General features: G+C 40.5%; 1 protein-coding gene across 1 annotated transcript in view; it reads right to left on the reverse strand.

Moving 5' to 3' along the window:
- Positions 1-12776, reverse strand: part of KLHL2 (kelch like family member 2) — a 204647-nt gene that overhangs the window by 97635 nt on the left and 94236 nt on the right. Inside the window, exon 5 of the mRNA XM_089670361.1 lies at positions 8029-8191. Within this exon, the coding sequence (XP_089526487.1) occupies positions 8029-8191 (163 nt within the window). The remainder of the gene's footprint in view (positions 1-8028; positions 8192-12776) is intronic.

The raw sequence follows: 12776 nt of genomic DNA on the forward strand, positions 1-12776 counted from the left end.
AGTCTACAAAGTAAGATGAGTCAGCGACTATCACAAGCTTGATATGATTAATTTCTCCATGTGTCACACTTTTCCATTACATTGTTTTTTTATTTTTTGTATGGCGGAATATCCACTGAAATCAATGATACAACAGAACATTGACAAAGATGTCCATATCCAACAAGCAGCATAAAGAGTAAGGCAAGAAATGCTAAAAAAAGAAGAAAAAAAAAATTAGCTCCACTATAACACTTTCCACTGAGGTTACACACCATGGAAAAATAAATGTCGTGGGAACAGTTTGGGGATGGTCCTTTCCTGTTCCAACATGACTGTGCACCAGTGCACAAAGCAATGTCCATATAGACCTGGATGAGTGAGTTTGGGGTAGACGAACTTACCTTAACCCAATAGAACACCTTTGGGATCAATAAGAGTGGAGACTGCAGGCCAGGCCTTCTTGTCTGACATCAGTGCCCGACCTCACAAATGCGCTTCTGGAAGAATGGTCAAACATTCCCATAGACACACTCCTAAACTTTGTGGACAGACTTCCCAGAAGAGTTGAAGCTGTTACAGCTGCAAAGGGCCAACTCAATAGTGAACCCTACGAACTAAGACTGGGATGCCATTAACATTCATGTCTGTGTAAAGGCAGGCGTCCCAATACTTTTGCCAATATAGTGTGTTAGTATGTGTGTATATATACAGTGGATATAAAAAGTCTACACACCCCTGTTAAAATGTCAGGTTTTTGTGATGTAAAAAAAAGTGAGACAAAAATAAATCATTTAAGAACTTTTTCCACCTTCAATGTGACCTATAAACTGTACAACTCATTTGAAAAACAAACTGAAATCTTTTAGGGTGAGGGTGAAGTAAACATAAAAAACTAAAATAATGTGGATGTATAAGTATGCACACCCTCTTATAACTGGGGATGTAGCTGTGTGTAGAATTATGCAATCACAATCAAAATCATGTTAAATAGGAGTCAGTACACACCTGCCATCATTTAAAGTGCCTCTGATTAACCCCAAATAAAGTTAGGCTGTTCTAGTAGGTCTTTCCTGACATTTTCTTAGTCGCATCATACAGCAAAAGCCATGGCCTGCAGAATGTTTCCAAAGCATCAGAGGGATCTCACTGTTAAAAGGTATCAGTCAGGAGAAGGGTACAAAAGAATTTCCAAGGCATTAGATTTACCATGGAACACAGTGAAGACAGTCATCATCAAGCAGAGAAAATATGGTGCAACAATGACATTACCACGAACTGGACATCCCTTCAAAATTGATGAAAAGACAAGAAGAAAACTGGTCTGGGAGGCTGCCAAGAGGCCTACAGCAACATTAAAGGAGCTTCAGGAATATCTAGCAAGTACTGGCTGTGTGGTACATGTGACAACAATCTCCCGTATTCTTCATATGTCTGGGCTATAAGGTAGCGTGGCAAGACGGAAGCCTTTTCTTATGAAGAAAAAATCCAAGCCTTGCTAAATTTTGCAAAAACACATCTGAAATCTCCCAAAAGCATGTGGGAAAATTTGTTATGGTCTGATGAAACCAAGGTTGAACTTTTTGGCCATAATTCCAAAAGGTATGTTTGGCGCAAAAACAAGACTGCACATCAGAACATTATACCCACAGTGAAGCATGGTGGTGGCAGCATCATGCTTTGGGGCTGTTTTACTTCAGCTGGAACTGGGGCCTTAGTAAAAGGTAGAGGGAATTATAAACAGTTCCAAATACCAGTCAATATTGGCACAAAACCTTCAGGCTTTTGCTAGAAAGCTGAACATGAAGAGGAACTTCATCTTTCAGCATGAAAACGACCCAAAGCATACATCCAAATCAACAAAGAAATGGCTTCACCAGAAGAAGATTAAAGTTTTGGAATGGCCCAGCCAGAGCTCAGATCTGAATCCGATCGAAAATCTGTGGGGTGATCTGAAGAGAGCTGTGCACAGGAGATGTCCTCGAAATCTGACAGATTTGGAGTGTTTTTGCAAGGAAGAGTGGGAAAATATTGCCAAGTCAAGATGTGCCATGCTGTTAGACTCACTCTCAAAATGACTGAGTGCTGTAATAAAATCAAAATGTGCTTCAACAAAGTATTAGTTTAAGGGTTTGCACGCTTACGCAACCATATTATTTTAGGTTTTTTATCTTTACTTCTTTCCACCTAAACGATTTCAGTTTGTTGTTCAACTGAGTTCTACAGTTTACACGGTTGTGTTCTCTCTCTCCAGATGTATGTATATATATATATATATATATAGATATATATATATAGATATATATAGATATATATATAAACACGGGTGTGCAATTCCTATAGCCCAATGCCTGGGAAATGCAGTTTGGCACTAGGCAAGAGGTTTTTCTTTACATTTAGCCCTGCTGCGGGTAAGCAGCAGAAATTAGAGCCAACGGTCGGCTTTCTTATAAAAGGAACCTGAGCTGCAAACAAGCCACTGGATCGCTTTTACAAGCAGGGGACCATCCCCCCTTCCACGGGTTGTCCCATCACATCAGGACACCCAATCGCCCATCTGGCGCTTCCGCCAACTGATCATAAAGGTGGACAAAGAACGGAAGCACTCTGTCCATCTCTATGATATAGGAAACAGGAAACAATGAGCGTACATCACTTCCAGTTTCCCCAGATGTAAACATCACCATTTTTAAAAATGGAAAGCATTTGATTAAACCAATCTTGTGTGATCAAATGCTTTTAAGGGTAGAGGAGGGATCTGGGGTCTTATTGATCCCAGATCTCTCGATAAATAGCACCTGTCACTGTCCATTGCTGTCACAAGGGATGTTTACATTCCTGGTGAAAGTAAATAAAAGTGATCAGAAAAGAAAAAAAAATTAAAGCAACTGTTAAAATAAATATTTCATTTTTTTTTTTTTTTTTTAAAAAAAAGCATTCCCGTCCACGCACGCAAAGTCGAACGCATGTGCCGGTCCTGCACACAAACAAACAGCATTCGGCCCACACAGTGGTGCATCACTGAGAATGTCAGATCATGGGCAGCAATTCTTGCACCAGACCTCCTCTGTAAATCTAAGGTGGTAACCTGTAAAGGCTTTTAAAGTGTGGCTTTTGAATAGTAAAATTTACATTGTTTGTTGCCGCTGCATGGGCATGCGCAATTTTAAAGTGTGACATGTTTGGTATCTTTTTACTCAGCGTAACATCATCTTTTATATTTTACCAAAAAAAGTGTTTTTTTCCCAAAAAAAACAACTGCGTTTGAAAAACTGCTGCGCAAATACCGCGTTACATAAAAAAATTGCAAAACCCGCCAATTTATTCTCTAGGGTCTCTGCTCTAGTTTGGTGTTCTAAGACATTTTCTAGCAGTTTAATTCGCCATAAAGCCCCTTTACTTTTTAAAAGCACCAGATTTTCCTAAAAGCACCTCTGCCTAATAAGAAACATTAACTTCATATTTTCCATCCTGGTAAATATCATCAGGACAAGCAGATTGGAACCCTGATTTAGTGGTTGGACAAGTAGTTTTTTAAAAAATGTCCACACCCCTGAATACACACACACACACACACACACACACACACACACACACACACACACACCTTTATCACATGGGCTATATTTGAAGCCCAAGCATAGATTCCCACTGTCACAAAGGTGCAGTCGTCCTCAGTGTAGTCAAAAAGAATGGGCTACCTTAAAGTGATAGTAAACTCTCTCTGGTAAAAACTCACTGAGAAGCAGGGTTCTATAAACAGAAATAAATGATCCCCCAGGCTGTCAATGGTAATGTGCTCTGAGCCACGCAGGCACAGCTCAGACCGCATTTATGGCCCGCTCTGCGTGGCACAGCGAAGTGACATCTGTACGCATGCATTGGAGTAACGTCACCGCAGCCCAGCTATTCAAGTGGACGAAGATTTGGAACCCGGAAATAAGACCGGGTTAACATGGAAGCGCTGTAGACCAAAGAGCCGTGACACACCAGCACTGGACGGTTCCGTCTGTAGGTAAAGCTGTCATATTGCACTAGTATGCAGTGCATACTATACATCAGGAGTTAACCCAGCGGGGGGGGCATTTTTTTTTTCAAGTCTCTTACTGAGACTTTGCTATCACTTTAAAGTAAGGCACTATAGGAGACAGGTGTGAATGGATCCTACGTCTAGCACTCACATTTTTTTTTTTTTGTGAAAAATTGCTTTTTTAGCGCCATCATTCTCATTTCGGACCAACTAGCCTTTGATGCTCAATTAAGAAGTTAAAGGAGAAACCTAATTATCTGTCATGTCAAATAATCCATAATTGCTTGTTCCAGTTTTAACAATCACCCTGTTATGTCAGTTATGTGGTCCATAAACATATTGTAATTTACAAACCTAACATGCAGCAAGGGCAGTGTAGACTTGCTGGATGAGTGCAGTTATATCATGCATTTAACTTCCTGCATAGTCATCAACAAGATCAGCCAGAAAACAAGAATGAATGTGTCAGCGGCACAGAACGGCTTCCAATGCATTATGCACATAAGCAGACATCCGATCTGGCAGTAGTGAAGAATTATGTGTATTAGTTCTTTTTTTAACAATTTGATCAAGCCTAGTCAGTACTGCTGTTTAATAAAGAATCAAAGTAATCATCAAGGCACAGTCACACTTCTGCCCTTTATAAGTTTATGAACAAGTGTATTATACTGCTGCATGCATGTAGTGTACATTTTACTTTATGCATACAAAAGGGATACAATAACAAAGTGAAGATGGCACCACATGAAAAACTCAAGAAAAAAAGCAGATGGTGAGGAGGAAGAATCTTGGTCTTACTCAGCATAAGAGTACTGTACAAGTAGTACAGATGATGTGTCTAAATTATACAACATTCTTAAATGGTCCTCTGTGTCGTCCATTTTTCTATCAGCTCTTGTAATAAAGAAAAATTCTGATTTAGATCATAGTACCTACCACCGCTCAAATGTTTTAGTATAATATAAACTACCTGTCTTAGAGCAGACAGCCAGAAAAGTCAGGCATTATTGAGACCAAGGAGCTGTTCACACCATATCAGTTGAGCTGCACTGATCAATGCTGGTTCAACACAGGGGAACATAGAAAACAAATTCTCTTCTATGTGTCAAGTTCCCACCATAACGAGGTGGGTTCTGGTGTGTAAAAATGCAAACTTGCTGTATTGTTTCGCAACACACTGCACCTCACATAACCACATTGTATTGCAATGTGCTATGATGAATAGATTTGTATAAAGTGGGACACTTCAATAAAGTTTTAAAAAGTAAACAGTGTGATCTGTTGTAATAATGCTTCGTGCCATGGCTCACGGCCCTTAAACAGACACCAGTCTACACTTGTTTAGCATGTGTGCTGGTGTGAAAGATCCATAACTTTTTATAACCAGAGGAACAAAAGTTTCTGCTACTTCAGGGTTTTCCCAATTTAGACCTGCTAAGCTATGAAAAGTCTGCACACCTACAAAAATGTAATTGTGACACGTGTATGAGCACGTGTCAGCAGCATTCTTCTTACAGAAGGATTGTAGTATTTCTGTTATTCCATTATTTCAGATAGTTACTACAGAAGTAACAGTATTGAGGAGGATGCAAAATAGGGTTGTGTCACACTGGCAATTTGGCAGCATGGAAGGGATCACCAAAATGCAATGCCAGGTTCCCCAATGGCTGTCTTTGCCTTGCTATAAAAAAAGCTCCAGAATTCCTATCCCTAGTGAGGAAGCTGCAACAGGTCAATTTTCTAGTGTTACCATAGGAAAAGGGTAGCTAAATTTTGGAGATCCTAGCAATCCCAAACCGCTGCCTGTGACAGAATCTTCGGTGTCACTTAAAGTGGTTGTAAACGTCAGACATGAAATATGAACAATGCACATCTCTCTATAGTGTGTACTTGTCTCTATTCAGAGCACTAAGTGTCACTTCTGTCTGTTGCCTTATTCTTCTGTTATCTGTATGAGTTACTTCTGACAAGTTTTCCTGACATCAATAGTGACGGAAAGGAGCTCCAGCAGATTGACAGCCTCAGTTTTGTTCTTGTGTGCTGTGTGAAGGGGGGGTGTCCCTTCTCTTCAATCAGCTCTCGATACTTTCTTCACTGAGCATTGCAGAGTGTAACTTGAGCTCCCAACCCCCTGATTTCTGGAAGTTCAGACAACCTTTATAAATTCTGCACTTTGAATGGATGGAGGGAAGAGAAGACTTCAGAAACAGGTACAACTTATGGAGGAGGATTCGATTCATCTGTTTATCATGTGAGGTCAGTCACTTTAAATGGGTATATTTAAGGGTTTACAACCACTTTAAGCTAGACTATACTGTCCTCATTCCATCATAGGCATGGATGCATTTTCACTGTAAATCTACATATTTCCTAGACTATGAAATCTCTAGAACGTTGGCCTATTAAAGCTGTGAATACAGAACATGGTGCATACATAGTTGCAGGCTCCTTTTACTGCTTTCTGTGGCAGAAATGGTACAAACTACAGCGTAACCACTTGCTGGGGTAAAAGGACTGCTCCTTGGTGCATGAATCCCACCATACAAATATCACATGCATTCAGCAAGAACAATTTTGGCAGCACAAGGCTATGGGGTCAATTCAATTAAGGAAATATCGCATGAGATAATAAAATTGTCAATTCATAAAAGTAAAATATCGAATGTCACGTAAATACCACACATTTGTTAAAAATGCGAGGTAAATACCGCAAAAAAAAAACAAAAACAAAAAGATAACTTATTAAAGTCACCAAAGAACACACACACATTCGTTCTTTAATCACCTGCCTTTAGGCAGTCAGCATTTTAGCAAAGTACAAAATAACAAAGAGGGGAACTCAGCACTGGCCAGATAGTTAAAGTGTTACTAAACCCAGGACCCTGCATTCAGTATATCTGGTCCCCCACAGCACACAGAACATGGAAATGCAATTATTTTAGTAAATATAAACTGCTAAATACCTTTTCTCATTAGCAGTTAGAGCAGTCTTGTGACTTCTATCACTGTTCAGCAGATAACTGGTTAAAGCTTATAGGACAAATTTTCATTCTCTGCTGATTGTCCTATGAGGCTGCAGGACCCCTGACCCTCTGTCTGGACAGTGCCGATTGGCCCTGTGCTGATTACATGCACTCTCCCAAGAAAAAAAAAAAATCACTAGCAATACACCCCAAACTAAGCAGGTAAAACTGCCCCAAAGGCTCTGCTCTATCAGCAGATGGATTGCGGACTGTGGAAGAAGGGGAGGATCAAAGACAGGATCAAACATCATTTTTACACAATGCAAAGGATTAATCCTTTAGGTTTGCACAGTGAGTATAACAAGCATGCTTTGCTGCATATACAGACTGATTTTACTGTTGTGGGTTTAGAAACACTTTAAAGTATACAATGTATCAGTGTGGAAATGTTCTGCCCTGAACACAGGAATGAACATAAATTGCAACATTTCACCAGAGGGAGATTGTTCCGAGAATGAAAGCACACTAAAATGTTTTGATAGTTTCATATTTCTGTATTTATTGCTTTCTCTGGTGCAGTGTTAGCATGTAAGAAAAAAAAATTGCAAAAACACAAAGCCAAAAATAATACTAAAATTTAAGCGCCAAATATCCCAAAATTCGCATTTGGTAAATAACGCAATTTTTTTTAGTAAATGGACTACTTTTTGAGATAAATACCACATGGGTTATTTTAACTCAAAAATTCATCTCTTAGTGAATTGACCCCATTGTACCTGATAACCAGAAGATGGAATATGTTCCCGGATATTCTGTTCATCTCTGCTGATAAAGCAGTAATTAACAAATATAACCTGCTCTCATAGCCTATAATCTGACATGTGCGTGCTTGTTTAATTCAAAGAGATTGGATTCTTATTCATGATCACCTTTGAGGTCTCCACCCATACATTACTCAAATTTAAATATCCATAGGTGTCCTTTTAACTAAACTGTAAATCATCTCAATCACCAAAAACACGTACAAACATCTCACAACATATTTTCTAAACTCACCTGCAAACGTGTTGGCCTGATTTAACAATTCCGTACAAGCATGCATGTCAGCAAAAGCTCGGATTCCCAAGCAGTTGGAAGGGTGTAGCTGGGATTCCAAGAACTCGCAGCAGGTTTTCCTCACATCTTGAAGTTGTAGAAGACTGGCTGCTGGAAGTAAAACCTGCAAAGATAATGATAACAAATCAGAAACCACACTATCAGTAAAGCTAAACTCCAGGCACAATAAAAAGTTACCCCTGCACTGGGGCTCCCTCTGAAATATTATCTGGAGGGAAAGTAAAAAGCAGTTTTATCTACCTTACCCTTTGTTGCCCCAAGCAGCCGGTACTCTTCACCTTTCTGAGACATTCAGAGTTCTGGGCAGGTCTTAGACATCCTCCCTTACAACACAGAAAGGAGCCACTGGAAGCCTAGAAAAGCAGTCAAACCATGTCAAACCAAAGGAGAGAAGCTGGTCATCATGATAACATGTTTCAGGGACTTGCCCCTTCCTGGTCTGAAACATGTTATGATGACCGGCTTCTCTCCTTTGGCTTGACATGGTTTGTGTGCTCCCCTAGGCTTCTAGTTTGCCCTCACCAGCCCTTGTTTGGGTGGTCTCTCGCTAGGTGTATGACATAACAACCGAATATGGGACACGTGACTTCCGGCAGACACGCCATCTCAGTGATCCCAGCAGCTTCCATCAATACACCCTTCCCACTGTCCTGAGGCTCCTTGGCTGAGCAACCTACTGTTGGGTCCAAGATTATGTGTCATGCTCCAGCTTCTGGGAATATGTTTTTCTCCTCTCCACTGGCTTGGTGATGTATCAACCTGGGCACTCCTACTTGTCATGCCTTTCAACCCAACACTAAGGTGAATTTCGATTTTAACAATCCCAGGGCTTGTGACTCTATTGACTTCCACAGGGTTGAGAGCACTCCTTTATTTGTTGTTTTGTGGTCATGTCTCATTGCTGGTCAGATGAGTTGTTGGAGCTGCCCATATTGTGGTTATCTAATCATCCCCTTGAACCTCATTGTGCTTGGAACTTCACTTACAACATAGGACTAGTGGTCCTGCATTGTACACAATGAAAAGTGCCTGTGACTAAGGTCCCACTCCCACCTGAGCTTGAAGCTCCAAAATGCTCAAGGAGAAAAAAAATCTATTATACTCAATGGAGATGGTTCACACCCCCACTCTAAGTTATCTGAAGTTCAAACAAGCTCTGGTGATTATTTTGTTGCTCAAATCAGGCAAATTTGCATCTTTTTAATTAATTGAAATTAATGAAAACACGCAATTCGTGTGTTTTGTCACACATTTTGTAGTGTTTTTTGCTCATATGAAAAATGTGAAAAATAAATATTATACACATACATAAAAAGAATCATAAATAACAAACAAAATAAATTAATATTATGTAGTAATAAATAATAAATTTACCCTGTAACCTTAACCCCCTAACCAGTAAAAGAAAAAAAATTATTAATAATAATAAATTAACACCATAACACCTAACTCTGAACCCAAACCTAACCTTAACGCTAACCCCTTACCCTAACAAAGAAAAACCTACCAACAAATGATGCTACAGATGATACTTTTCTCTATTTGCCAATAAAAAATGGCTATGCTCAAGTGTGAATCCGCTCTGCTGAACATTTTGTTTTAAAAGAGTTGGAGCCAAGTGTTGGAATGGGTATTCAGTTGCTCAGCTCCGAGACATGGCCCAGATCTGCAGGACACTAGGATTGTGCTAAATTTCCAGCACAATCCTGTAGAATCCGGGACAGTTGGGGTTATGCTGGAGGAACCCTAAGTAACAGCCCACTGCAAGGATCAGTTCTTCTTTACAAGTCATTGACTTGTTCTCCTGGTCAGAACCCAGCTTAGAATACTGTGACATTGTGTAAATGACTTATAAGAGAGGACTGATCCTAGTACTGCAGACAATATACAACAGAAGGTCAGAGACTCCAGACAAGATACAAGAGAAGGTCAGAGACTGCAGACGCAATACAAGAGATGGTAAGAGACTGCAGATGTGATACAAGAGATGGTCAAAGACTGCAGACGTGACAGAAGTGATGATCAGAGACTGCAGAAGGTATACAAGAGATGATCAGAGACTTCAGACGAGATGCAACAGATGATCAGAGACTGCAGACGTGATACAAGAGCTGGTCAGAGACTGCAGACATGATACAAGAGGAGGTCAGAGAGTACAGGCATGGTGCAGGGGACTGGAGACTGTGAACATACTATTGGAGTTGCTGGAGATGGGGTACATGATTCAGGAGACATATTAAACACGAGGCTGCTAAAAATCACTACTGTAACAGGGCAATAGGGAAGCATAGATTACTATCTGCAGGGGTCCCGAGGACTGCACAAATAGTGCCAAATAGTGAACGGCTAATGTGCCCCCTGGGCTGCAGGTTGAGCATCAGGCATGCAAACAGTAGGTGTTACAGTTCATGTTCTTTATTAAGCAGCCGTAGCCTGAGTAGAGAGGCCTGTGCCCTGCCAGAATGCTGCTCTCTAAGTAGAAGCAGTGGTCCCTCTGCAGTAGTCCAACACCCCCCCCCCCCCCCATGCTATAGCTTCTAATCAGCAAGGCTTATATTTCCTCCTCAATGGAAAGTTCTAGCAATACTCAGAAGGGGGTGCCTGACCTCTGCAGAGATGGACAGGCCTATCTACAGGGTTCTACTAAGTGTGTATAGTGCTGCATATAGAGTTGGTGGTATATAAATGCCTATAATAATAATTAAAAAAATGTATTTGTAGAGATGAGATGGAAAAGATAATATGAGGAATGCAGTACAGTGAGCATAGTGCAGAAAAGGGGAAATGAGCATGCTGGAACTTGTAGTCGTAAAGAGAAGGAGAGACGCCAGCAGGGATGACAATCCTACATGATAAGTTGGAACTTGAGGAGAGTTTTCAGAGACATCCCAACAGTGAACATTCTACAGCAGCAGCACCAGTCTAGATGGCCAACTGTCCCAACACTTCCGGACTGTCTGTGTACAGTGCAGGCTGACTTCAGTGGTGTGTTGGGGCTCATTCACACCAGAAAATATCGGAAGACACTGGGATATTGTAGCTGTATTGATATTTTTAAAAGTGGATATTTGCAATGCATTGTGCAGTGTTTTTGCATGTGCTGGAGTGCACAATTTGGGGTCCATTATTAAAAAGAGAAACACTGTAAAGTCATTCATCCAGGGAATGCATGTACATTCACTCTGCTCTAATTAAGCAACAAAGAATGTTCTTCAGGCTATTTTCTTTGCTGAACAAATGTTCTTTTACTATGGGTAGTAGTAAATTACCGCACTATAAAACACTAGATGGAGCTCAGAAGTGTAGGAAATAGATCATTGTAACAATAAATACAATCTAGCTCTTAATTTAGCCAAGTACACAGTATATGGGCAGCACAGTGGCTAAATGGTTAGCATTTCTGCCTGGCAGTATTAGGGTCATTGGTTCGAATCCCCGCCACACCACCACCGGCCTGGAGTTTGCATGTTCTCCCTGTGCCTGCGTGGGTTTCCTCCGGGTACTCCAGTTTCCTCCCACGTGCCAAAGACATGCTGGTAGGTTAATTTGATCCTGTCTAAATTGGTCCAAGTATATCTATGTATGAATGTGAGTTAGGGACCTTAAATTGTACGCCCCATGAGGGCAGGGACTGATGTGAATGTACAATATATATATGTAAAGCGTTGCGTAAATTGACGGCGCTATACAAGTACCTGAAATAAATAATTATAGAGGGATATACTTTGTCCATATTCCATCTGAGGTGTACAACTATTTAAAAGAGTGGGTGATGTGTGGCATAAGCTTCTAATGTTGCCAGGACAGTTCAAACACAACCCAAATGACCCCTTTTTGTAAAGTAGACACCCCAAGGTATTTGCTGAGAGGCATGTTGAGTGCATGGAAGATTTTATTTTAATGCTCACACTGCCCTGGTATTTTAGCACCTCAAGAAATGTGATAGGCAGTCAAAGTAAAAGCTGAGTAAATTCTAACACACACACACACACACACACAAACACACACGAAACTCAAAAAATTAGAATATCGTGCAAATGTTCATTTATTTCAGTAATGCAACTTAAAAGGTGAAACTAATATATGAGATAGACTCATTACATGCAAAGCAAGATAGTTCAAGCCGTGATTTGTCATAATTGTGATGATTATGGCTTACAGCTCATGAAAACCCCAAATCCACAATCTCAGAAAATTAGAATATTGTGAAAAGGTGCAATATTCTAGGCTCAAAGTGTCCCACTCTAATCAATTAATTAACCCATAACACCTGCAAAGGGTTCCTGAGCCTTTAAATGGTCTCTCAGTCTGGTTCAGTAGGAATCACAATCATGGGAAAGACTGCTGACCTGATAGTTGTGCAGAAAACCATCATTGACACCCTCCATAAGGAGGGAAAGCCTCAAAAGGTAATTGCAAAAGAAGTTGGATGTTCCCAAAGTGCTATATCAAAACACATTAATAGAAAGTTATGTGGAAGGGAAAAGTGTGGAAGAAAAAGGTACAGAAGCAGCAGGGATGACCGCAGCCTGGAGAGGATTGTCAGGAAAAGGCCATTCAAAAGTGTTGGGGACTTTCACAAGGAGTGGACTGAGGCTGGAGTCAGTGCATCAAAAGCCACCACACACAGACGGATCCTGGACATGGGCTTCAAATGTCATATTCCTCTTGTCAAGCCGCTCCTGAAC

The sequence above is a fragment of the Staurois parvus genome, unplaced genomic scaffold (genome assembly GCF_062004578.1).
Source record: "Staurois parvus isolate SC_StPar_1 unplaced genomic scaffold, SC_StPar_1.0 ptg000090l, whole genome shotgun sequence".
Taxonomy (NCBI): domain Eukaryota; kingdom Metazoa; phylum Chordata; class Amphibia; order Anura; family Ranidae; genus Staurois; species Staurois parvus.